The sequence below is a fragment of the Podarcis bocagei genome, assembly GCF_964188305.1.
Source record: "Podarcis bocagei genome assembly, chromosome: 14".
NCBI classification, from domain to species: Eukaryota; Metazoa; Chordata; class Lepidosauria; order Squamata; family Lacertidae; genus Podarcis; species Podarcis bocagei.
The window spans coordinates 22,948,191-22,975,959 of record NC_138139.1 but is presented as its reverse complement, the minus strand read 5'-3'; the positions used below and the strand labels follow the sequence as shown (position 1 = coordinate 22,975,959).

At 41.3% G+C, this 27,769-nt stretch overlaps 1 protein-coding gene across 9 annotated transcripts in view; it reads left to right on the top strand.

Moving 5' to 3' along the window:
* The window catches only part of MEF2A (myocyte enhancer factor 2A), a 90,234-nt gene extending 62,959 nt beyond the window's left edge, over positions 1–27,275 (top strand). For 5 of the 9 annotated variants that reach the window (XM_081171196.1, XM_081171195.1, XM_081171197.1 and 2 more), the window contains 5 exons: positions 10,317–10,507; positions 11,298–11,342; positions 14,806–14,932; positions 18,317–18,443; positions 20,263–27,275. In XM_081171196.1, coding sequence (XP_081027322.1) covers positions 10,317–10,507; positions 11,298–11,342; positions 14,806–14,932; positions 18,317–18,443; positions 20,263–20,617 — 845 coding nt within the window. In that variant the 3' untranslated portion in view covers positions 20,618–27,275. The remainder of the gene's footprint in view (positions 1–10,316; positions 10,508–11,297; positions 11,343–14,805; positions 14,933–18,316; positions 18,444–20,262) is intronic. The other 4 variants (XM_081171200.1, XM_081171201.1, XM_081171202.1 and 1 more) reach the window with 2 other exon arrangements.
* The last annotated feature ends 494 nt before the right edge of the window (positions 27,276–27,769 follow it).

Genomic DNA, 27,769 nt, shown 5'->3' with positions numbered 1-27,769 from the left:
CTTGAAGGGCAATCAGCTGTCCTGTTTTCCATCAGTGTGAGAGGGAGGTAGTGCCTCACAAATGGCTGCCCTGTTTTCCCTCAGCGTGAAGGAAGGCAGCTCAGATAAGCAGCAATATCAGCTGAGATCATTGTGCAATATTGGCAGTGCCTTGAAATCGGCTGCCCTGTTCTCCCTCATGCGATGAGTGATATATTGCTGCATATTGCCAAGTAAAAATAGTTATCCTGGTGTGATTTCAAAACAGAATTTGGCCAATATATCGAAAAATCACACAGTGCTAAAACTGACCATAAAATTTGAGCTATTACTATGCAAAAATGACAAAAAGATTAGCTGCGAGGGGGAGGCAAGGACCCCCTGCATGTGTTCTGCGGACCTCCAGGGGTCCCTGGACCCCTAATTGGGAACCACTGCTCTAGATGTTACTGAACTACAAAACTCATCATACTTGGTTATGCTGTTGGGGGCTGATAGGAGCTGTGGTTCAGTAACATCTAGAGGACTATGTGTTAGCCATCCTAAGTTTAAACCCTCCACATATAAATAGTTATAAACACTGGGGGGAAACCAAGCCATTTCTTCTCAAATGTCCAAACTAATTTGGACATTTGTTCTTCTCAAATGTCCAAACTAATCTTCCATTTTTAATTCCATTTGGAGTTAAATGGGAAGGAAATGCTAAAAGTTGTCCAGCAAAATTGTACCCACCCCAGCTGCATTCACACCTGCTGAGGGTAACACTTCATGCAGCTGATGAATTGCATGATAGTTTCCCCAAAACGTGTGCCATAATATTTGCCTACTCTAAATGAGTAGATATTGCATATTCAGTTGTGTATCTATTACTCTTTTGAATATAAGGTTTGTTGATTTAGGTGTTGTTTTAATAAAAATGAATGCAAAAATGCATCAGGGAGAAGGCCATCTGAACTTCTTGGGGGAGGGCATTCCAAAGCACTGGGCCACAACCAAAAGTCTCCTCAAGAAGCAAAGCAATCTCCAAAAGAGTTGTAATTTGAATTAAAGCCTTGCAGATCTCAGTTGCTGAGAGAGTAGGCTTATGTAGAAGGAGGCATTTGCTGAGATAATCAGGACCTAGTGTTAAAAGCACTTTGAAGTGGCCTCCGATGAATTGGCAGCCAGTGAAAGCCTTTTCCCATGGTTGATTGCTTAGTATCACCAGATGTTATAGAAAAATTATAATTTATTGAGAGGGTGAGGTGGGGTGGGAGGTAGATAGACAGCTGCCACATTTGAAAGGCAAATGTGTCCTAATTTGATAGAGAAGTAGCTCAGCGTTTCACATGGTTGGTATGTAAATAATATTGGTGTTGCAGTAAAATAAAGTTAACACACAGGAAGGTTAGACTAGAAAAGGAATCAAGCTGTTAAAATGCTCTGAGAATACCTTCCTGGAGGAACACTGGCTAGTGGGCCTCACAATCATTATTAAATATCAAAGCTATATGATAATGACACATAGACCTTAATGGTTGGATTGATTAACTGCCTCCCCCTTTGAATGGAAGAACCTGTATAGCTGTCTAGTAGAGCAGGCAGATACTAGCTTGATTGCATCCAGATTGGGTTTCCGTGAAAGCTTTTCATCAATAAGTAATCCTAGGTATTTAAATCCATGTGCTTGCTCGAGGGTATGACCATCTAATGTCCACTCTTACCGAATACAGCAACCTTAGTTTTGGCATAACTAACTCTTAGGTGTTCTTTTTTGTACAGTTGGCCAAATTTGACCAGCATCCTTCCGAGTCCAATTTTGTTCAAAGAGAGCAGGACTAGGTCATCAGTGTAAAGCAGAATGGACATTTTGCGATTTCCAAGAGAGGGAGAGAAGGAGGAAGGGGATGCCATCTCAGGGATGAGATTGATGATAAATACGAAAGGTACCAATACGCAACCCTGCTTGACACCTCTTTTAATCAGATAATGAGTTTGTGAAGGGATGCATTAAGCTTTAGAAATTGGTTCTTGAAAAGTATAGAACCAAAGATGGCATTACAAAACATGAAAAGCAAATAACCAAAATATTAACATTAAGAATAAAAACAAAAAAACCAGTAACAAAAATTTTAACGTAAGACTCAAAACAATTGTAGCTGATGTCTTTTTACCAGGTTCTATATCTAATCCCTAAAACCCAAGAGTGTGAGGCTATGCTTGTGTGTGTCTTCTAAAGTTGACAGACTTTGATCTTACAGGATTTACTTGGGTTTTTTTTTACTAGGGTCCTGAGAAACATCAACCAGAGCTTGGTGCAAAAGACATACACCCAGCATTAAAGAATTCTGAGACTAAGAATTTGTTTTGAGTGCACAGTCCCTGCACACAAATATCTTCTCTGGGATTTTTTTAATTTCAGCATTGTGATTTAGAGTGGAGATGGGGTCATTTTGTTGCTGCTGTTCCGAAGGTTGTGTCTGCTTTGCTCCTCCCCAGTCATCTCACTGCTGCGCTGCACTGACCTAAGCCATTATTTGGCTTAGCATATTTTCCGAACCTGGGCTTGCCATTTAGCTCTCTTCAGACTGACCATGGTCTGTAACCAAGGGTTGTTCCTGGTTTGCTGTTTGTGGCTTGTTCCGAGAGAACTAAGCCACAAGGCTGGGTTCAGATGACTCACTGAGTCAAGGAATGGCTTATCTCGGCATGGAACAGCCCCAAACATTATGCAAGGATAATATAACTCAGTGTGAAGTGTGAACCTGGCCTGTATTGTCTTAAGTATAAACAACCTAAGGGGCAGAGTACAGTGGTACTCTGGTTATGAACTTAATTCGTTCCGGAGGTCCGTTCTTAACCTGAGGTACCATTTTAGCTTATGGGGCCTCCTGCTACCACGCAATTTCTGTTCTCATCCTGAGGTAAAGTTCTTAACCTGAGGTACTACTTCCGGTTTATCGGAGTCTGTAACCTGAACTGTTTGTAACCCAAGGTACCATTGTATAAGTTAATTAAATAATAAAAAGCCTGAAGTATGGGGAACATCACAAATTTAAACGCTCTTTCTTTTCTGTACTCTCACAATGTGTCCACGCTTTGATTTTCTAAACCACAAACATGCTTCCAGGTTTTCTATTGTCATATGTAAAAAAAAAATGTATTGTGGATGTTAACATCACTTTCAGATGAACACTGAAGGCAGGCAGTACTTTCCAGGCATCTGTCTTTATTGTGTAATTTGTATTGTGGTGCAGTTTGTATTGTGGAACATTGAGCACAATGATAGAATTAAAGAATGTTGGACTAGAGGGCATACAGCTAGGAATACCATATTAAAAATGTGAAGGTGATAGAATAGTTGGCATTCTTACTGGTTTTTGGTTTTACATTACCGTACAAAACAGCATTTTCCCCTCAGATAATCATATTGGTAGTAATTATTATTCTTTGGTTTAACCTGATTAACATTTCCTTTAAGAAAGAAAAAGGGGGAAAGTCATCAAGGCTTTCATTCATGCCACACAATCCATTAGATCTGCTCTATCTATGAAAGTACTTTTAATAACTTGCAGAAATTGCTTCTTAAAAAATGTGTCTTGCAGTGGATGAATTTTTTTTTATTCAAAACAACAGTTCCTCTTCTCAAATGCTTTCCCAGGGGTAACCAGTACAGTCTCTTTTTCTCTTTTTCACATGTTTTTAAAAGGTGCAAATTACTGTCTCTAATGTGTGCACACACATGCATTGTGCTGAGAAGAGGAAGCTGGCATACAAAGGGTTACATTTGGGAAAGCTGCCTGACTATTACATCATCTTGTAATCATTATCTGCCTCTGGCTCCTGACCTTATGCTAAAAAATCCTGCGCTTTTAACTGCCCTTTCACTTGGGTTTATAATTTGATATTCTTGGGTTACCAAGGTTTGCACTGAGTAAGGCAGTTTCTAAGATTTTGAAGAACAAATATATTTCCGGATGTTGTGGGAGAAGTAATCTTCCTGACTTAAGCATAGACAGTGTCATGCACAATAATCTCTCTCTCTCTCTCTCTCTCTCTCTCTCTCTCTCTCTCTCTCCAGAGAGAGAGAGAAAGAAAACGCTTCTTAGGTTGAGAGTATTGCTTATCTCTTGCACACAATCTTCTCCTTCCTATTTTGATGCCTTATCTAGAAAATGGCTCTGTTTTCTGGCAGGCAGAGTGCTTCACATCAGTCTGCCTGCCTGAGTGAGGCTCGGCACTGTTGAGAGAGGCTTATGTCTGACAGTGCCATTAAAGGATATGAAATGTTCTCTGAAAGACTGACAGTCCCTTGTAAGAAGGGCTGCAGGAAATGACTGTATTGGGTGTGGAAGGAAAAGCAGAACTGCCTGCTTGCTTGAAGAGAGTAATAGGAATAGTTGGTTTAAAAAAAAAAGTACCCCACACTGATGTAATTCCCATTTAAGATAAACAGAATTTTCAAGGAAGTATTCATGAGTTTATTTGCTTTGAAGAAACCCCATTGCAATTAAGGGGGATTACCTGAGGTAGATATGCTTCGTGCATGGACTTTTAGACTTGTGTTAAAAGACTTTTGAATAATATACAAGCTCCAAGCAGCTGTCTTGTATGGCTGTGAATTCAGTTTCTAATAGACCTCAGCGAAGCAAGTAGACTGTGGTGTTACAAGAAAATGCTCAAGCACAATTAACATTGTCGGTAGCTTAGTGGGTAAATGCGGGCTGTAATATTAGTGATCTTGAGTGCTATGATACATTAGCCTTTATCTTGAAGGAGTTGACTGATGAGAGTAAACATGTGATGCGTTCTGCTTCTTAAAGTGCCAGGCAGGCTTTCTTAAGCAGATGTTAGAGACTTTGTCCGTATGTTGCTTTCCAAATAAGGGAGAAGTGGTCAAGTCCAACACACGTGTGCACTTGGATCCCCAAAGGGTATAGTGGGCAGCCCATTTTGCTTGGGCCCTGTGCTTAGCTGATATCCTTTCTCTGGATCCCCTGAGAAGAGGCTTTGTGGCTCTGATTCCTCCTTCACACTACCATTCAAGTACAGTGGTACCTCGGGTTACAGACGCTTTAGGTTACAGACTCTGCTAACCCAGAAATAGTACCTCGGGTTAAGAATTTTGCTTCAGGATGAGAACAGAAATCGTGCTCTGGTGGTGCAGCGGCAGCAAGAGGCCCCATTAGCTAAAGTGGTACCTCAGGTTAAGAACAGTTTCAGGTTAAGAACTGACCTCCAGAACAATTAAGTTCTTAACCCAAGGTACCACTTTATGAATAAGTTTGTTTGCTTCAGCTATCATTTTGTTTCATAGTGCACCTATTCTTTTTACTTTTTAATGGCAGCTTGCTGATAAATTTAGGCATAACTGATGTCAAGAGGCATCACAGCATGGGTGTAGCCAGGATTTATGTTAGGGGGCGGGCTTCATTGGGGGGGGGGGACGAACCTCAGTTTTTTAATTGATTTACTTCATTTAGAGGGGCAGTCCCCCCCCCCGGCTACGCCTATGCATCATAGTACATATAGGCCTGCAGACACAATTTTGGTCCTGCATCCTTCCCTGTCATACCATGGTGACTGAACAGCAGAGTAAGCTTATGCATGCCACACCTTGAAGCATTCTGTTTGGGGAAGAGTCATTGCTGGTGGTAGCAGACGTCCTGCATGCAGAAGGTTCCGAGTTCAGGCCACAGTCTGAGCAAGTGGTGATGGGATAACTGGATGAGTGGTCCATCCTGTTTTTGCCTAAAGCCAACTTCATTGGCTGATACTGTTCTGGTGAATGGGTACAACCTGCTGAGTGAATTGCAGTTGGTCACTCTTTAAGGCAGGGTACCCAATGTGCCCACCAGATGATCTTCAGCTCTCTGCTAATAGGGGGCTGATGAGAATTGGAGTCCAGCGTCATTTTAAGGGCATCAGGTTGGCTCCTCCTTTTTAGTTTTTTCCCTTTGCTTTTCCAGGTTTCCTCCAGCAATTTTTTTTTTCTAGACTAGTAAGATACAGATGGAGCTGGTTAGATGCTTAGTGTCAACTTCTTAGAAATCAGTTGGACATGTTCTGTAAATACCGCCTATCGGCTGACTTGTTTGTGTCAACCAGCCTTCTCTGGCTCTTCATTTTGGGCTTGGGTCCCACAACCTGTTCTTGTGTGTATGTATGTGGCCAGAGACAAATGCTTGACCAGATTCCCATCTTTTTCAGCCTGGTTACAATTACTGCATGTTCTTCCACATGCGAGAATATTTACGGTTTGTGCAATACTGTTGCTAAGCTACAGCCATAGTGCAATTGTTCAGACATTAAAAATGTGTGCTTCTGAAGGACACTTGTACATTGCATTCAGAAAAGATACAATGGGAGCCTTACAGCCCCAATTTTCAAATGCACACAGTTGCAAAATTTGAAACTGGAATGATAACAAAACAACAACTTAGTACCTAAGACTAATGCCATGCTGAAGCCTTCTCTTCAATTCTGGGAAATCTGCCCTCTCCACCCCCACAAAAAAGAGAGAGAAGGAGGCAATTGATTTACGGTCCCTTTCACGGTGTAGGAAAGAATTATTACTTCAAAATTGTTCTGGAGAGCACAGCTTTGCCGCTTCCCTTAAGTTACAAGGTGGCCAAAGGGTGAGAGATGTTCTCACTTTGACTTAAACCGCCCTCAGTGCACTCCATAGCTTCTCCAGTGTTCCAGAGAGTGAGACTGCCCAAGAGGCTGCCTGCAGCATGTCTGACAGCCTGGCTGTGTTCTATATGCATAGTAACCTCAGAATTTGCAAATGTGATTTGTTGTATACCTTTGAGCCTGTCAATATAGATATAGATATATAGCTATACAGTGGTACCTCAGGTTACAGACGCTTCAGGTTACAGACTCCGCTAACCCAGAAATAGTACCTCGGGTTAAGAACTTTGCTTCAGGATGAGAACAGAAATTGTGCTCTGGCAGTGTGGCGGCAGTGGGAGACCCCATTAGCTAAAGTGGTGCTTCAGGTTAAGAACAGTTTCAGGTTAAGAACGGACCTCCAGAACGAATTAAGTTCTTAACCCGAGGTACCACTGTATAGCTATAGATATAGATTGCAATGGCGTTTAGCCACAATGCAGCTTTGACCTGATTCTTTCTTTGTTTCTTTTTTAAAGAATTGCCTGGCTCCCATGAGCGTTGTCTATCTCACTTTCTGGAATGGCAGGGAAGCTGTAGAGTGCTTCAGAATAGCATGAAGAGGCTACAGTATTTATTAAAGAACAAATACACCCCTATCCCTCAGCTACTTTATAACTTTAACATTTGAGGTTGTTGGCCTGACGTATCTTCCCTGCCCTTTGCGGGAGGGGGCAATTACTTTTCACTCCCCCCCCCCCAATACCTGACAACCAGAATGGGCCAGATTATTAGAAGGATTTTACGACACTTAGTTCCGGGCAAAAAGGGGATTAAAAAGGACAGGCTTGCTAAGATTTAACAGAAAAATAATGGGAGGAAGACTTGGAGAAAAGAGATGGAGGACAGACTAACCAGGATGGAATGGCCTGACAACATTCAACATCAAGCACCACAGGCATATCTACATATTTAGGTGGCATTCTGTCCTCTTACCACAGGTGATGTTTTAAATAGGTGCACATTCACACAGAAGTGTGAAACATTATTCTGTCCTATGGTTTTCAAACACTTTCCCAGGATTCCTCAGATGCTTACTGGGATTTCTTAATAAGACCACTTAATAACAAATAAGCTTCCCGGAAAGACAGCTTGGCCCCCACTGCTGAGTTTATTCTAGGGCCCACTCTTGGATCATGTATGGTGATACTGAGGACCAGCAATACTGGTTGGTATGAACCTTAGAATGTGCTTTGGACTCTGGGTGTTCCTTGGCAGAATTTGATTTGAAAGGTAGGAAGTTAGAATGGTGGTTTTCTTACTACCATACTTCCTTAACTTATTCTTAGCTCATTTGCTCAGGAGGCTTAAGGACATGGAGTGAAGAGCCCATTGTATGTTGGTTTTTGCATGCCTCTAAATTGAATATGAAATTTATTACTTGCTGTAATAAAATAGGTCACAGGGGTATACTCTGATCCAATTAATACTATAACCTACTTGCTTGCAACATTTCGTAGTCTATTAACAAAAAATTCCTGGTTGGGGTAAGAAATGCTCCTGGTGTGATATTTTTGAGAGAATGTTGAGAAATAGCACCTTAGGATAAATGTAGTTGTTGGAATATAATAGGTTTTTTTCATGTCTATTGTTCTATAAGCACCAAGAATTCTTTGCCGCAACTACTATATTCCAGGCTCTCCTGTGCAATTTCCATTTATTTCAGTAAGTTTTTCAGAATTCTTTTCCATTCTAAACAAAATGAGAGGCGTTTTGGGGGGCGTTTTGTGTGTGTTTGTGAGACCCACATCGTATCCCATTACAACTTGACAGGTTGCTATTGGGAGATGGACAACTGTAACCTCAACAAAATGTTGCAGTGTGGAATGTTTCTTTTCAGTATGTCAGCCATAGTGCAAAAAAAGTTGCTTCCGGATTTTGTGGTCCTATGTGCAAATGAGGTTGAACTAGCCAAAACATGAGTGTTTTCTGTGAACATGCTGGCTGTGGTCCTGCTCCCAGTTATGTGAAATAATTACTTATCATTAAGATAAATGGGATTAACTGTGTGCTGGTTTTCTAGAGGGGCAGTTGTGTTAGTCTGTTGCATCAAAGAGTCTTGATGCAACTTAAAGCCTGACAAATGTATTGCAGCATAAGCTTATGCCAAAATAAATGCATTACAGTGGAACCTTGGGTTGTGGATGTAATCCATGATGGAGGCACGTCTGCAACCTGCAGCGTTCACATCCTGAAGCGCTGCATCTGTGCCGGCGCAATTTGGCGCTTCTGCACATGCGCTTCTGCACGATTTAGCACTTCTGCACATGCGCAAGCAGCGAAACCCGGAAGTAACCCGTTCCGGTACTTCCGGGTTTCCTGCAGTCCGCAACCCAAAAACACGTAACCTGAAGCGTCCGTAACATGAGGCATGACTGTATTGTTTATAAGGTGCCACAAGGCCTTCTGTATATTGGATTGGATCCACAGTGAGTTTTTTTAATTTAAAAACAAACAATTAAAAAAATAAAATCTGTCAACACACTTCTCAGGTCTTTTAACTGCTTTCCCCACCCCCAAAGAAGTTCATCAGATGTCATGTAAGCCAGGACCTGGTGTTCCTACTGTCAGCAGGATCTAATGCCTCCTTTGGTGGCATGAGAGTGTGAAGGACCCTGTGTCAGACGAGAGTGCTAAAGCTACTGCAAACGCTATGTTAAAGAACAGATGGCATTAGAACATCTCTGTGACTGTTGCACCTTCTCATCAGTCAAGCTGCTATATCATACCTTAAAGTGGTGCCATCTCCACACATTTACTTTCATTTCCCTCAGGGAAAGGTGTACATTCCCCACATGATTTTCTAGCCTGTAGAGGGCAGCATTTCTCAACCCACACCACCCAACTCTCCTGCAGATCACTGCTCATCAAACGTTCTTGCTTCAGGGAATCCTTTCCTCAGTTACTTGTTTGCTGCAGAACTCCTGCACGTTGTGAGTGATTCTGGGATGTGTCCATGCATCCTGCATTGCCAGGCTGGCTAGGCCTCTCCGTTGCTAAGCGAGACCTGAAAGCTTAACCCAGAACAGTGGTAGCCAGTGTGCTGCCCTCCAGATGGAAAGAAGTTGGAGTCAAACAAAATCCAGATGGCTACTCTTTGCCCTAGAGCACAGGTTCCTAAACTGTGGTCCGCAAACTTCATTCATGGGGATGTGGTGTGTCAAATAGTCATACAGATTTTAAATTTCATTTTTATTGCTTTTTATTTCTTAACATTACAATTTGAATAAAATTAAAAAGTCCTACAGCATCTAGCACAGCATGTTACATTTGCTACAACAATAAAAAAGTTATTGAGTGGTCTGCCAAGAGCCTCAGCAATTCTCAAGTTGTCTGTGGAGAAGAAAGTTTGGGATCCCCTTCTTTAGAGTGTATCAACATTCTCCCAAAGCTGTCACTTTAGAGGGCAAATCAGGAAGCTGTATTTCAGGGAAGTTTCTCCACCAGTTTTGATCATTTATTGAGGTGCTCCTGACCATTTCCCAAGGATCTCCAGATTGCCCTCTAACACTACTGCGCTTGCATAAGCTCATGCAAAAGCAACCCCAGAGTTGTCTGTGACTGGACCTAATGGTCAGGGGTACCTTTACCTTTACCTTGATGCCCATATGTTCACTCACATAATGTATGATCATTTATCTTTGTCTTAAGGTGGACTTCTTTTGCCTCTTCTCTTACTACAGGAAATGGTTTTGTGAATTCACGAGCTTCACCAGGCCTGCTTAGCAGCACCGGGGGTGGGAATGGCCTAAGCAAAGGGATGCCTACAAAATCGCCCCCTCCCCCTGGCGGGGGCAACCTTGGAATGAACAGTCGCAAGCCAGACCTCCGGGTTGTCATCCCTCCCTCTAGCAAAGGCATGATGCCTCCATTGGTAAGTTTAGCTTTTTGACTTATTAGTAGCTTGGAGAAAGACAAAAGAGACCTTGATCAGGAAGCTAAGAACAAACATTGGCTTGAGAATGTGGTTTGGTGAGAAACAAACTTGCAAGCACTGGTTCAGATGTTACACAAAGCCAGGCACTCCATGGTTCGTTTTCCTGCTCAACCAAGGGAGGAGCGAAGTGGTCACAGTGAATGGCTTAGTGTTGCGTTCGAACGCAGGCACTGTCAACAGAGCATGCCCATCTATAAGGGCAAACAGATGGTACTGTAAACATGATTCATATTTCTGCACTGGAGGGCATGTACATGTGAACTTGGCAAACAGTGGGCTTTTTTTGGAAGCAGTTTTCAAGGGCACAAGGGCTTGCTTTTCTCCAAGCAAAGTACATTGAGGCTTCTCTAAAGTAACTGTGAATTGGTCAAATTTGGGTGTGGATCCTTTGCTTTTGATCATTTTAAATGTGTTTTTCCCATCAACTGTGTGTTGACAATAGGAGTCAGTAGACAGGCTGTAAGTTTACTATACTAAGAAGAAGAAGAGTCCTGCTGGGTTAGAGCTTTCTCTCTAGCCTAGCACCCAGTTCCCCCACAACTAGATGCTTCTGGGAAGCTGGCATAGTATAATGTAATGCTTCTTTGCCTACTGAATCACATCGTAACTTTGGAATATTAGTGAGGCTAAAAATAGCTAGCTCATTAAGCACCAACACGACTCTTTCATTCTTGAATACTGTCCTATTCTCAGTAACCTTATTATTCCTCTTATTTGCTGAGTACAGTCGGAGGAGGATGAATTGGAGTTGGTGAGTCTGGGTTCCTATTTGGTATGAGACATCAAGATCCAGAGAGCTTTCATGTTAACTGTCTGTTGTAGCTTAGACCAACATTCCCTTTGCTGCAGAGAGAAGCCGGTTGTGATTGGTTTATTTCAAGTTTCTACATTGACCAACAGAATATAGAAAACTAATAAATATTTGCCAAAAACGTTAATATTTTTACCAGTGGTGTTGCAAAGGGGAACGTTGGAACAGAGCCTCTAACAGCAACTGTCCACTGTGCACATTGAGGAGCCTTGGAATTTTCTTCTAAGGCACCTTATATTCCATGTCAAACTCTGCAGTGATTTACTTCACTCATGAAGTTCTGCAAATTGTAATACAGTTCCTGTGTTGCTGCTGCTGCTTTGCTTCTTGGAGATTACATCATTCCTGGTGAGGTCACCATTTTAGAGATCAAGTTAATTTCATGCTCTACAAGAGAAGCAAACCACAAGGGGGTTCCCTGTTTACCAAAAGAAACATACAATTGCAAGCTATTTTCCAATCTAGTGGGGAGGGGAAATGTTTTAGCCTTTTAAAAAGGTTTTTCACAAAGTTTTTTTTATGATTTGGTCTCTGGCACATTTAAAGCTCTTTCTTTGTTGACCGGAACCTGGCTGTCTTTGCTGTTCTAGTGCAATCATTTTGGAAAGAACTGATTTATTACAAACCTGTGTGGAATTATTGTAGTGCTTTTTATCAATTATTTTAACCCCAGACATGTTGCTGATATGGGGCTCTTGTTGCATGAAAGCATGGGATTGCTGTGTTTGTCTTGGCAAATGCATCGTGTTGGGTACTACGTGTGTGTTTTCAAACCGAAATATAAAGTTCTGTACAAGGTGTAATGGAGCTTATCAACAAACAACCTTTTGCTTCTCTGCATCCATATGCTAAGTGCTAGTGATTATCAAAAGCCCTGTAATTTGTTGCACCTGTGCTCAACTTCCAGAGGGAAAAACGTCTTTTCCCTAGGAAAATGCTAAAGTAACAAGGGGCACTTAGCAGAATTCTGCTAACGAAGTCACTATCGTGTGCTATTTTAAGTCATGTTTGTATTGCTTGTCTTGTGGGTCTTGCAGCAAAGTTCTGCTAGTTTCACAGCAAAGTTCTTTAGGACCTCAGTGCATAATCTGTTGTGTAGTTCTGCTTCATAAGAAGCAGGGCAGATAACTGTTCAGTTACAAAAAAGAAAAAAACGTGTTACGTTAAGGGCTTTCCATAATTCACCCATTCTCCAAAATACAGCAAAATTGTAGCTTTTCAGACCACGCTCTTCACAGGGTGGTATTTATGCAATGTGAATAGTCTGATATCCTATCTTGTGGTTAGTTCAAGCTTCACCATTACTTTGGAACTGGATGGCTGTCAGTGACAGAGGGGTTGAGTCTAAGTCCCAGATTTGTCTGTTCATTGGAATAGACCCATGGAATCTGTGCGAATGAAGTTACCATTTCACATTACAAGCACCCAACTGGCAAATGCCAAACACATAAAATAATAGTTGGAAGGGAACCTGGAAGGCCATCTAATTAATGTCCTGCTGCAGATATTTATCCATAAGGCACAAGGCAAATAACTATTTTGGCACCTTCCATATTCACATTCTGTGAAGTAGATGGTTTTATAAACTGGGAGCTAAAGATGTGCAGAGTTGGTCAACATAAGGTTAGCCAGTGATTCACACTCATGGCCCAGTGGTTCCTATGAACAACTTGCGGAGGGTGTAGCTGTGTTAGTCTGTTGCAACAAGTCTTGTGTGTGCACTGTAAAGACACAACAAATTTATGATGGCATAAGCTTTTGAGGATTAGAGTCCACTTCAACAGGCTGCTTGTTTCTCCTGCCTCTCAAGTATGAGATCCACAGCTTAGATGCTTTCCCCTGAACTGTTGTGATGAAGCATTACATAAATACGGAAGATGTTCCTTGAATTAATTTGAAGCATTTCTAGTATGGTGATGAGCTTCATGCTAAAGCCTCCCATTTCAAATAATGAATGCATAAAATGCAGGCAAGGCATCTACTGCTTTGCTTACAAGGTTCAAACTCAGTCTGCAGTCCTGGTCATCTAGCTGAAGGCTGCTTTTACATTTTATAACATTTGAGCGCATACACATGAGACTTGGCGTGTATCTGCACCGCACCCCCAAACCACTCAAAGGAGATGCATGCTTATTTTAATTCCGTTTAAGCATCCAGTGTTGCCTTTATTGTGCTCTGTGTTTATTTGTTACATCCATACATTCTCCTTCCATCAGAATTGCACTGTTTGCGTTGGGTGTGTGTGTGACTGTGCTAAATCTTGCAACCTGTCAAAAGTGCAACGCTGAAGTAGCTCTCAATTTCAGTAGACAAGGGCAAAGAGTGGTTTCAAGTATGCAGGCTATAGGAGAGGGTTGCCCTCTGGTGGTGTGAGTTGCTTCCTGCAGGAAAGTATGCAGCTAGTTGGAGGAAAAAACCCTCCTCCAAGCAACTAGGTCATACGTTTGTCATATAAGTTGAAGGTAGCTCAGGCTATATTGCTGCTCTACGCAAATATTTCAGTGTGCTTTCTCCATACCATGCCTTTTTCTAGACAGGGAATAGGGATTGTAAGGTCTTCACAAGGGTTTTCCTGACCGGACCTCTCCACCCTCCCTGTGCTGCATAAATGAGTAGACCAGGTGGAAAGGGCTGCAGTTGGGGAGATAATAGGGGGAGATAATACAGTACTGTCCCAGATTGTAGTGGCAGAGGCTGCTACATATTTCTCTCTTCCTCTTTACCCCCCACAGCAGCTCACCGTAGGTTTTGCAGAGTAGCCTGGCCTCTCTTGAAATCTAGCACCTCGGGCAGCTTCCTGACCTGCTTATTGGGTTTAGCTTGTCGCAGAGCTAGATTTTTCAGTCTTGAAATTCAGTTGCTTAGACAGCTCCATTTTTCTCAGCAATTCCCATCCCCCACCCCAAACCCACTCCATTGCACCTTGACCGAAGAAACCAAACAAATTCAAGCCCTCTCAGCTTCTTACATGTGGACCTGAACTAGTTTCGTATCATCTGTAGAAACTCTTCTTTCACAAGGCATATGATTAGCGTGGAGGGTGACTTTGGAGAGTTGCATTTATTTTGTGGTGTGTGCACAATCTCCTTTTGGTGCAGTTGGGTTGATAATACTGCACACAATGCATGGTATATTACTTCATCTAGTACTACTTATGGCCTTACCTCTTATGCTCCATTTTACAGAATGCTCATATGGAGTTGAGTGTGACTGGTCCTAGGTTAGTCATTGCATCCCAGCACTCTCTCCTCTGAATGACAGTGGCTCAGAAATAGGTTTACGTTTCCCTCTCTCTGATGGTTTGTCTTGGAAATATTACACAAAAGCCATAGACAAGGAAGATGTTGCCTCAACCTGTGTTTAAATTTCATTGTCGATTTGCCTTAACTGGGTTCTATGTTCTTGTTAAAAAATTTTTTTACAGAACACACAGCGGTTAAGCAGCTCTCAATCTACGCAGCCTCTTGCAACACCAGTTGTGTCTGTGACAACTCCAAGCTTGCCCCCACAAGGATTGGTGTACTCTGCAATGCCTACAGCTTACAACACTGGTAAGCTATTCACTTGTTTGCTCTCCCTTCTCCCCTGGGTTTTGTTTTTTTGGGGGGAGAAGCCACTGAGAATAACACAAGATTTAAAACTCCAGTAAATAAAAACTTAATGGTCTTTTAAATGTCTTAAATTTGAAAAGCTAAGCATTTAAATGCCATTGAAATTAAAAGTTATTTGCCTGGCACCCAAATGATAGCAAAGTAGTAGGCACCATGGAAGGTTCCCTGTAGGGGGTGTTCTGTAGTTGAGAATATGACCTGCCTCACTTGCAGTCCAAAGTGGTACACTCCAGAATTCTGCCACTTCATTCTGTGTAATATGTTGGTCAGCTGTTTGAATCTCTGAGGCAGCTATATCTTGCCAGTGTTCTTTTTTTCCTTTTAAACATTTTTCTGAAGTATGCTATATAGTTATTTTAATTTAAATCATGATAGTTTGACTTAGTCCCTGAACTTATCAATATCTAATGTGCAGACATTTCTGTAGCAAGCTGTCATAGCTGCTTCGTGAAAGCTTGAAGTTAAAAACAAAATAAGTCTTGTTGGTAAAAAGCAAGCAGTGAGGAGACCCCAGAAAATAAAAACAAAACCTGTCTTTACAAATAATAACCTAGTACCTTGTTAAGCATTCGGTGTGGTCACTGAGAGGTCCCATCTACCCTGTTTTTGCTATAGGAACTCAAGCATCTATGGCAATGTCATATTGGACTCCTTTGACATTGTGCTGGCACAGCAGTTGGTGTGTCTTATCCTAATCACCTACTTGCTGGCACAGCAAATTTGCAGGGATGAGCTCCTGGAGAGATGCGTAATCAAGCATCTGAGGTTTAAACTGCTGTATCTCAAAGACGATTCAATCCCTAGAAGCTCCTGTTAAAATATAACTGAAGGACTTTGACCTCTCTTAATAGTGCTGTAGGCCCTATTAGATGCTCACACCTCTTTCATGAACATTCAGATCTAATTTAAAAGATGTCTCTGATCTGACTTACATTTATTTTATTTTATTTATTAAATTTGTATACCACCTTTTTTATCTGAAGATCACAGGGCGCTTCACAACATAAAAAGACAAAATGAAAATAATAATAATAATAATAATAATAATAATAATAATAATAATAATAATAATAATAAACAGAGACAAAAGCAACATGCATTATGGTTTTTGGATTGATTTTGCATACTCAAGTATTCTTGATTTTGAAGTCCAAGGAAGTTCTCTTGACTTCAGTCTCTGATATCCTAGACGATAATTTATGGATTAAAAAAAACCACCCAGAGATGAAAATTGTATCTGTCTCATGGGAACACACTTTTATCTCCTTTCCCCCCAAGAGGGTAGAGCATATATAAAGCTGTATTAGAACGTGATTAAGTGTAGAAAAGCTTTTACAGCTCTCTTTCCAAATTCAAAGGAAAAACAAGTGATAATTATGAACTGAAATAACTTCTTATGTGTGAATCAGTAGTGATAACACTCTAAGTACTATATATCCTAGATTTAAAACTCAAATATCTAATTGGTCAAGAACATAGAGGTTTAGTTTTGCATGCTGCATTCATGCAACTTTTGAGAGAGATGTTGTTGCCTTCAACTGTTTGAGTCAGCCACTTCGCAGCACGTAAAATGAAAAATGGGTCTAAAAAAAAGACAGGTAACATGCAGTTCTTCAGTCTTTGTTATGCTGTCCATGGGAGCTTGCTGTTAATTCCAGCATTCTTTCCTTCCTTATGAACGTGCACCTAGAATTCATTTTTGGTATATAAATTCTATCAAGGATTCTTGTACTTTGACTTGCAAGCAGAAAGCAGATAAGAGATTGTCATGCACAGGCTCACAGCTCCTGCCAGTGTTTCAACATTCATCCCCCAAGAGTGAAAATAACAGCAGAATTAATGGTGGGGGGTTTATTTTGCCTTTTGTTTTGATGGCACTGTAGTCTGGAAAGATGGTACAAATATGCCTTGGAAACCAAAAGGACATGAGACAAAGCCACGAGTAACTTGGGAGAGTCCCTTTTGAACCAATCTCATAGCTTCCAAGGAATGAGTTTGATGTAAAATCCATGCTACTTGGAGACTGATGTTGGAGTTTCTCCTTTCATATCAGCATTTGCAACTTTTGCTGGTGTAGAATGGATTTCTTCCTTACCAAATTTCATTGTCCGAATAACATTCCTTACTAGTTTTGCTTGCCGTGAACTTGCAGGGGTTGCAAAGTGCTGGTTTTAAAGCTGTAGATTTCATCATGGACTTTAACAGTGAATCTGACAGTGAATTCAGGTGGTTGAGTGCCTATCAGTTTGGAAGTGAAACCAGGGGCACCCCAAAACTAGGCAGCTGTTTCTGCATTCTTGGGGAGTAACTTTGGCATGCAGAAAGTTTGTACATTGGAAGTGTTTGTATTACAATGTGCTTGTGGTTTTATTGAAATTTTAATAGCCTAATATATTTGTGTATGCTTTTTTATTCGTCTCGCTTGGTGAGCTTAGTAGCCAATGGGTGTTAAAAGAAAAGAAAAAGGACATTTAAAATCCCCAAACTGCCCCCAAAACATCTGTCAGGTCCCAGGACTTAGAGAATGTGGGCAGCAAGGGGCAGGGATGGTCCAAAGGTACCAGAAATCAGCAGACTGTGTGAGTCTTATCAGTTAAGTGTATGTTTGAGAGCAGTTCAGGCATTCCAGTTTTTGCAGGGGTGGGGGCTGCGGGGAGGAAGAAGAAGAAAGTTGGCTGTTTCAGACTTATTGTAAGAATCCTAGAGAGGCAGGTTAAGTTTACGAGGATGTTGTGAGCGCAATCCCTCTTGCTATGCTATATAGGAATGTTTCTGGAGGAAGTAAAATTGAAAGCACACCTTTCTCCCTCTCCAGAACCAGACCTACCCACCCCTGCAATATAGCAATAAAAAAGCTCAGATTTGGGACTCAACTTGACCTGAGGCATTTGGTACTACATAGGAGACTAGGTGAAGGTCAAGAGAAAGAAAGAAAAGGGCTACATTTGTCCATTTTCTTTTGAGTAGATTATACAGGAACATAGAGGGGGAAATACAGCTTTAGAAACATTAGTTCTCTTTGGGCCTAGCCTTGAGAGTCACTTGAATGGAGGGCATGTGTGAATTACACTTTTTAATAATGGTATAGAGAAAATTTGCCCTTTGGGTCTTGAGGTGAAGTTAGCAGTTTTAAGATCACAGTCTTCCAAACCAGGCTCAAAGCCGTTCTGCCATAGAGTGCCTGAGGGAGTTGTCATGGATTCAAATGCCTGTCCCCAACACAGTGCTGGCTGGTGTCAGCCCATGATTCTGTAACTTACACTTTCTGATGAATACGTGGTACAAATAATTTTTTTCCCTTTCTTGCTCCTTTCTTCCTTTCAGATTATTCCTTGACTAGTGCAGACCTGTCGGCCCTGCAGGGTTTTAACTCCCCAGGAATGCTGTCATTAGGACAAGTATCTGCCTGGCAACAGCATCATCTAGGACAAGCAGCCCTCAGCTCCCTTGTGTAAGTGGGAACACACTCCCACCCCCATTCCCTGGAGGATTGGCAGCCTTTGCTAAGTTACACCCAACTAGGCACCTCTTCCATTTAGCCCACAAGCTCAGACTTGGCCCTATTTGGTTAGGCACAATGTTCTTTAACACTTCACTTTGAGTGGGTTGGGTATACATGGGTAGCTTGATCGGTGTACATACTGATTTGTGACTTGTAGGTGTTTTGCAACTCAGTGGGCTTGGAAAGTTATTTTGTAGGGAAATCCTTCTGCTGCTGCTTGTGCATTCATTGTCCAGCGCACCTCCCCCACCCTGCAAATAGTAATACTTTAACCTTCACTTCATTTGAATAAATACTCCAATACAAATGAAACTGACTTGACCATGAATAAACTAAGCGGAGGGGTTGCCAGGAACTGGGCCGCACACTTAGAGCTTGTGCATATGACTCTAAATGGATTGCCAATCTGAGCACTCAGGCCTCTATTACTGAATTGAAGCAACAGCAGCACTTAAAAGTGCTCTATTAGTCATGTACAAACTTGGTTTTTTATAATTGTCCTTCATGACAGTTTCATTAAGCAGGCTGGGGAATGAGTGATCTCAGGCACCCTCTGCACCCTCTATGTTGGGAGCTGCTCCTGGCAGTTGACTGGATGGGTTGTTTTGGATTGCAGCAGTGTAGCTTGCTCTGTAGTGGCTAAAACACTGAAGGGCAACATTATTTTATTACATACACCTGTTTCTAAAACTGTTGATTGTATCTATATTTTGATAAATTTTATAGTGTGCTGTTTTTAAAGTCTGTTTTTATCTGTTTAATGAGTATTTTATGTAAACCTCTTAATAATTTTTTTAATTAAGTGGTATATAAATCTTGCTCCATTGGTTGGATAATAATGCACTGTCCTGGACTGTCTGAGCATCATAAATCTGGGTGGTGCATGAACACCTGTTGTGCATAGCAACTGGCCTGGTTTGCATGCAATGCTAAACCATGACTTAGGGTTAGGTGCAATAGCCTCTGTGAGTCTCATCAAAGCCTTGGACTCAAAGACTCCCACCTCCCCTCATAGGAATATAGGAAGCTGCCTTATACTGAGACAGGCCACTGGTCCATCTAGGTCAGTACTGTCTTCACCAACTGGCAGTGGCTCTCCAGGGTTTCAAGCAAGGGACATTCCCAACTCTACTTCAGAGGTTTTCCTTACATGCTAGCGGTATATAAATTTTCTTGAATAAAAGAAATTAAAGAAACATGTAGGTGCTGGGGTTTAAACCTGGGACCTTTTGCATGCAAAACAGATGCTCTACCACTGAGCTACAGCCCTCTTTCTGCACAACCAGGAGGAATGCAGTTGGTCAGTTGCAAAATAAGCTAACTTCAAACCTTGACTTGTTTTAACATACTAGAGTTTATTTTTTAAACCACACTTCTGTTCAAACATACCAGCAAGCCAGAAATTGGGGAAAGCAGAACGGAATCTCTATGTGCTTGTCTTTCTGGTCACACAGTGGAAATGGAAGGGGGGGCATTCAGAGGCTCAGGCATGTAATGTCAAGCCATGGTTTAGCGTTGCCTGCAAACTAGCCCATTGTCTTTTGGAACAGAAGGGTATGTTAAAACTTGCGTACATGCAGCCAGATTTGTTCTCAGTCTTGTCCAGCGTTGCTGCTTTTCCTTTCCCCCTGCCGTTTCCTTTTGTGTTTGCCTTTCTGAAAGTTTGGGTGGCGGGGCTGTGCCTTGCTTATAGCTCATCTCTGTGAAGCCCTATAAATAACGTTGCTTTTCTCCTCCCACCCCACCTCCGGTTTTAATTTTTTACTAGGACTGGAAGCCAGTTATCTCAGGGTTCCAACTTATCTATTAACACCAACCAAAACATTAACATCAAGTCCGAGCCAATTTCGCCCCCTCGAGACCGAGTGACCCCATCCGCGTTCCCCCAGCAACAGCAGCAGCAGCAGCAACAACAGCAGCAACCTCAGCAACAATCACGTCAGGAAATGGGCCGCTCTCCCGTCGACAGTCTCAGTAGCTCCAGCAGTTCGTACGATGGCAGCGACCGGGAGGACCCGAGGAGTGACTTCCACTCGCCGGTTGGACTGGGAAGGCCCCCCAATTCAGAAGACAGAGAGAGCCCGACCGTAAAGCGGATGAGAATGGATACTTGGGTGACATAAGCTTCCCATTCTCCCTTTCTCCCTTCCGTTTCTACTTTTGAGTTATCCCAATGGACAGTCCTGACATATCTAAATTTATAAATAAGGACATGAAATAAATATTTATATGTATATACATACATGCATATATATAAATATATATATCTTTGTATACATATACATGTGTGAGTGTGTGAAGCAAGGCACACATACTCTCTCTTTCTCTCCCTCACACACAAAATCAGCAGGCACTTAAATACCAACTCCTCCTATAGCTGCAGATGCCCCGTGGTTTTTAAAACACAGTATAACAGAAAAGAACCCTTCCTAGGTATTGGTCTAGTCTGGCACTTAACCTGGACTTTGCTCCTTGAATAATGTTACCTGTTTTGCAAAATAAATGTCGTACCCGTATGTAATCTACCAAACTAGATGGCCGAGGCGTGAGGGCTCGCCTGTAGTCGTGTTCCTGTGTGTGTGTGTTTTCCAACAGCCGTACTGTCCCCTGTAGTTAAGAGTACGCTTTGTAGCAGCAGAGCCGTAGAAAAAGAAAGCAATACTGTACATAGAATGACCTTTATATTACCCAATCAAGCATGGGTCTCTCGTCTCTCTTACGAAAGGGTGCATGGAGAAGGGCTGGCAATGTTGAAAACAAAACAAGAAAACCCCAACACCTGTATTTGCACGTGCAAAACTATACTGGGTCAAATTAAGGGTATCCCCCTTTTTTCCCTTTTACCAAGTGTGAAAGAGAGACACAAAGAACGTGCATGGAATATTCAAAAGATATTAGACTAGAAGATAGTCCGTAAAGAAAATTTTAATATATTAAGTTATAATTGGAAAATGTTTGAAATCTTTCTTACGTTCCTCCTACCTTTTTAAAAAAATAGAGAAAAACAATTTTAGCTTGTGTATATTTTTTATTAAAGAAACCATACCCTTCTCTAAGACTATATAGAAAGTTATATACAGTACTTTTGAACACATTCTGCTATGAATTATTTATATAAGCCAAAGCTGTATGGTGTCGCGCTTTTTTTTTTGTAGAATATAGTTTTGTTTTTTGATTGTCTATTTTTTTGGTCTTTTGTTTTTAGGGGAGGAAGGAAAAAAAAATCTTGCAGGCAGAACCTTGGGGAAAAATAAGCCATGAATACTTATTATTCTATATGTAAATTTAAAATTTGAGCCAAACTTTGTGTATATAGCATCTTAAATATATTATCACCTTTTGGTGTAAGTACCTATGTATTGTACGTTCGCCAGATTAAAAAAGTATATTTTTGTGGATTGACGCCAACTTGAAGAAAAAAAAAAGGCGAGGTCCTTATTAAGTAGAGTATTCACTGTTTAATATTTACTATTTTGTTCAATATACTGTACTTCCTTTTGGATTTTAATTAATATTATCCAGATTTTTTCAGAGGGTGTTTTAAAAAGGGGCCGTTCCCCACTCACTGGTGGTGAATGTGTGTTAAAACATTTTTGTGCTGTATGGTAAGGCTTCATAATACATTTTATAAATATATATACATATATGTGTATATATATACATATATAAATATATGTATATAGATAGCAAAGTGATACCCACCCTTCCAATCCCATCCAGAAAACCTGGTGTTAAGTTCATCCTGCATAAATAGAAAATAAAATGCATTTGGGGGGGGGGTAAAGGCTGTGGGTTGTTGCCAAGGTTAATCATACTTAGAGTTGCCTGATTTGAAATTGACATGGCTGACTTTAAAGTCAACTAATTTCAGTGGGTCTATCCTGAGTAGAATTAAGGTGGTTACAACCTGTTATTTTAAAACTGCCTCTTTGGGGGGTGGGGGAGATTACCTTATTGTTCATGCTGAAGTAGCAGAAACATACATCAGAAGCAAAAAATAAAAGGGTTTTGAAGTGGTGTGTGGGTTGGGGACAAAGTGTTTCAGAAGTTTCCTTTTCTTAATGCTCGGTATCCTTTAAATACAGCACCACCTCAAGTGATGTGCCTGGTCAGTGCTTTGCATGTGTGTGGGGTAGGGGGCGCTGATTCTACAGTTGCAGCTTGAGAGCTCTGCTTCTCATGATACCTGTGGAAACAACAAGTTTTCTGAAACATCTAACTGCAGAGAGCAACAGTAGGCCAGCAGATCCCTGTGGCATGTTTACATAACCAAGCATGTTTTGTGATGCATATTTGAGTATGTACATGCTACATCTTTAGGGCCAAACTAGGTATGGTGCTGAACATGTACTTGCATTTTGATGTGCACGCGTTTTAAAGCAGGGGTCGGCCAGGCTTACCGGGCATGGGCCGGATCACTCCCGTGGAGATCCTTCTTGGGCCGGGCCGGTGCAGTGCAACGCCGGAAATCACATCTGTGCATGTCCGCGGCGCCGGAAATTGTTTCTGTGCATGCCCAGACACCGAAAATCACGCCTGCACAGAAGTGATTTCCGGCATCTGGGCATGCGCAGGAGCGATTTCCGGTGCTGCAGACATGCACAGAAGCAATTTCTGGAGCCGCGGAAGAGAGTCCCTGCACCGTGCTGTGCTGGTTTAGCGTAGCACGCGGGGACTCGCCTAGTGGGCAGCTCGGTTCGGGGGTGGCTCATGGGCCGGTTAAACGGTCCCCATGGACTGCTTCTGGCCCATGGGCCGCAGTTTGGGGACCCCTGTTTTAAAGCATTCAAATTGGTAGAGGTAGGATTTTAAACCCCTCTCTCCTGTTGCAGTTCTTGACTCTTCCAAAGCTGCTGTTTGCATTAGGAGAAGTGCTCCTATTGATATTTATTATTATTATTATTCTTTATTAAATTTGCATACCACCCTTCATCTGAAGAGCCCAGGCCGGTTCATAACAGAAAAATCCAAAATGAGAATACAAAATCTATAATAAAGCAAAAACAGGTGCACTTAAAGTTTAATATACTGTTGCATTTGGCTTGGTCTTAATGAGCATATATTGGCCGTGCATGCCAAAGTAACACATGCAGTAGCTGAACTACCCCTCCCCCAAAGCCCTTAACCTATTATAGGAGAAAGTAAAGCCTTTGTTACCTAGAAATCTGGATTTAAAACAACCTAAACTCTCTCTAACTTTTGGCAAAATATCAATAAAACTAAGCAAGAGCCAAGAGTTGAATGGAAGCTCTCAATTTATTTTTTCTGTAATATATCCTCAAGTGACTGCCTTACTTATTTATTTTTAAAGATAAGCAAGGTATGGGTAAAACTATGCCCTGTATAACTCATTTCACCTATAAGTCTTCCCCACCTTATGTAAAAACTGTACAAACTGGTGGTGGATTATGTGCTTTATAGCTGGCTCCGGTTTAGTTTTCATTAAGGGTTCTGTAAATGCATAAGCTTCTAGGATCTCTCTTTCTTAGAAGCATTTTGAGGAACTAATGCACACTAGGTACTGTTACTTCTGTTTGGATAGGGTAGAGCAGAAAATGTCCCAGTGGTCTGTCAGCTTCCTCCCTCCCCCCCCCCCAAAAAAATCACACTTAACACAGAAACCACACCACCGCTTCATAGATCCTTTTGATGCTTCGGATTGGTATGATTCTCCTGCACTATTTATGCACCTACATGAACTTTGCTGTACATTTGAATGGGAGTTCTTCATTTCACATTTACTGTCTGATTTCTTGTGTGCCTTAATGAGATTGCTTTGCTGACTGTATCCCAATAGTCTCTTATTCCTATGCAGGTTTGTAACGAGTTACATCAACTTTTCCCCCCGTTAAAAAAGAAAAAGATATAGTTTGGGCTTTGTATTTGAATCGAGCCAGCCAATTTTCTTTCTTTCTTTCTTAAAGAAATAATAATAATCAGTTCTTAGAGTCAGACTGTTAACTCTCAGCTAATCTCCTTGTTCCAGGATCAGGTCCTATCCATTGTCTCCTGCAAAAGAGCTTTATATCATGAAAAAAAAACATGCTGACTTTTTTTTATATAATTAACACTAATAATGTAACTCTAGATGTTTTGAAAGTGTTACACAGTGGTCCTAGAGATAAAGATAGTTGCAGCAGGGCAGAGGATTGTGTGTGTGCGCAGCTCTGTCCTGTACTCTGGCATGGGAGCGAGTCAGTGTTTCTATGCTGTCATTTGCTATTCCTTCGTACCAAATACTAGATTTTGCACTGAAGCACCTGCCCCATAACTGCCCAAAATGCCTTTAGGCTGGTACACTGATGAGCCCCCTTCCCCAGGCCCACTGCACTGCTCCATTGAATAAAAACCTTAATATTGCAATGCACAAAGTTAAAAGTCACTTAGCAGTATGCTCCCCCCCCCCCACTGGTAAAATGTTGTTGCACAAGAGAATTCGTAAGCAGGTTGCTTGTAATTTGGTTGTGCAATAGATTGCGACGTCTGTTGCGCAACAAGTTTCTGCTAGCGCAACTGCTGCATCAAATTCCACCTGCTAGCACCAGAAACTTTGTGCTAGTAGACAGAGCAATGGGGTACAGCCCCAAGTGTTGTAGCTAATGTGGCAGCAGAGGCTTTTGAGGGTCCCACTTTGGCCAGAGTCTCAAACAAGCTCCAGTTTCTGAGAAAATGCTGCTTAGAAAACCATTTTTGCAATATGAAGGGAGTTACGCTATATCATTGCAGGGCAGAGGTCGGGGAGACAGAAGAAGGTGCTATTTAAACTTGCTGAAAAATACTGGGCGCCTGCAGGTCCTTTGCTATGCCCAAAGCAGCTTTATAACTCTCAGTCCCCTTAAGCCCAAGGTTTTTAGGGCAACCGTTTGAAGCCATTCCAGATGCGAAGGGAAATACATGGTGTGGTTTCTGCGTCAGGGGAATTGTTGCTTGGAAGAGCTCCTGTGCCACACTCCCCATTTGGGAGAAACTGCCACGCCAGGCCTGCTAGCTTTTCAAATGCAGGGTGCTTTGGGCCGGGAAGTGCTTTCAAAGAAGTGACAATCTCAGCCTCTGTCCTTAATAGGTTCTGAGGTGCTACTGGCTCTTTAAGAGGGCTGTACCAATCTCGCTAAGATTCAGCTTTTGCAAATTCAACAGCAGCTTGTACAATGAAGCTATTCAAAGACACGCACCCCTTTTATTTTTAGAACCACGGAATATTGTGACAGTAAAAATAAAGTGTAAATAGAATCAATGGCATTTTAATTGAAGGTTGCAATTGGATTAAATCTTGTGCAAATCCAGATTGCTAGAATTGGGGTCAAATGTTGCATATGGTGGACATAGCAATACTGACTTGTTCGTACCTGGTATCTCTCTTTTTTAAAACAAAGAAGTAAGGCATGTTGGAAATGCTTTAGCCTTTAAACTATAAAGGACACTAATGCATTGACAAGTCTACTGTGCGCACAAGAAATATATAGTAAATAAGGAACATAAATGACTCCTGCCAAATCAACCATGGGAAGAAGTTTAAAATTTAGAATGTGAAAAGACTTTAAAAAAAAATATTGGGAAATTTCCTCACTTTGCTGTGCAAGAAAACACTGCTTTGCTATATTTAAAAAGAAAAGCTTTTTTTAAAATAAGAAAAAATATATGTATTTGGTAAATGTTTGTAGTCAACAGTTCACAGACGAAGCTGTTTGCGGTTAAAGCCGTCTGGCGGCACAAGCTGGACTTTGTTGCCATCTTTGAGACGAATCTTTAAGAAAAAAATTAAGTTAATCTTTTTCCCTGAATGTGGTGTTTTTTTCTTCATTATACAATAAATATTCTAGTGAACTTTTTATCAAATGGTTAAGAAAATGCTAGAAGTTGTTGTAAAATATTTGTATCTTGCATTCACTAAAGTAAAAATACTGGCTTTTACTGTGTATATCGGACTCTCTCTCATATTTAAACTGAAGCTCTCAAATCTTTTTCCCTTTGTCAGCACCTAAACTTGGATTTGGTCCTGTTTCCTTGCCTGTAAAGATCCAGGCTTACAGGTACAAATGAAGCACTTGCATATATTTGAAGGTGTATCCCACTCTGCATTCCAGTTGTGAGCCAGGTAAAACAAGGTGGAATAAAGTGTTTCCTTCTGGCTTAAACTTCACTCTTTAAAGAGGAGTGGCCCTCCAGATGTTGTTGTACTGTAGTTTCCATCATCCCCTAACCATTGGCCATGCTGGCTGGGACTGATGGGAGTTGGTGGTCCAACATCTGGAGCTCCTTGGATTCTCTGCTTCTTTCACCTTTTTCCCCCCCAAATGCATGACTAGCTTATAATCCTGGTCTTCAACATTTGTTTCCAAGGTTCATACTTATCCCCTTTTTCTCTTTCTGCCCAGATGCCTAGATTAAAAAAATAAATAAATCAGTTGCCTGTGCAGTGAATTTTGTCTGCTCCCCACCCCCACCCCAGTTTACTTTTAAGTAGTTGTATAGAAGAGGGAATTTTTACAAAGGCAAGCAGTCTTCCTTGTGTTGTCACTCAATTTTCCCCAACTTTTTTTTTAAAAAAAACCTTTTAACATGTTGGGGCCTACTTGAATGATATAAAAATAAGCCTGTTTTTATCTGGAACATGTGGTAGACTACACCTGCATGAACTAATAGACACACCCTTCCTATGTCCATTTGTTCATCAGTGCCGCTGTTATTCAGTAGGTGGCGAAAGATGCTTTCTGCTGGCCTAGTTTTAAACTTCACCACTGAAAATGACTTTGGTTTCTTTGGACTGAATCATACCTTTTTTAGAAAAGCTGATTCTTGCTCTCACCTTCACCTACGTGTTAGCTTTACTTCCTGGCATGAAGAGCAGGCTGGATTTATTAGTGGCTCCAGAAAATTTGTTGAGTTCCTTGGGCTAAAAATATTCAAGAGTGTAGCTACAGATGCTTAAAATCAATTCACTGTTGTTTTTCTTAGCTCACACAAATGCCTGTATGTTGACTCTTTTTTTTTTGCCACCTAAACCTGATTTTTGTGCAACTTTGTGTTAACTAATAAAGTTCTAAGATCCTGAACAGAGCTGGAACAAAGCACTTAACATTATTTACAAGATTTGTGGCCCTTGTGAGTAGGAAACAAGGAAGCATCAGGCATAACTTTTCCAATAGGAAGTATCCTCCACTTTGGTATACTAAATGTTCTTTCAAAAAACAAAACAAACAAAAACCAAACCCAAGTTCTCTGCCAGAGACCATAAACCTTTTGTATTAAAACTGACATAAATCCAATTGCACTAA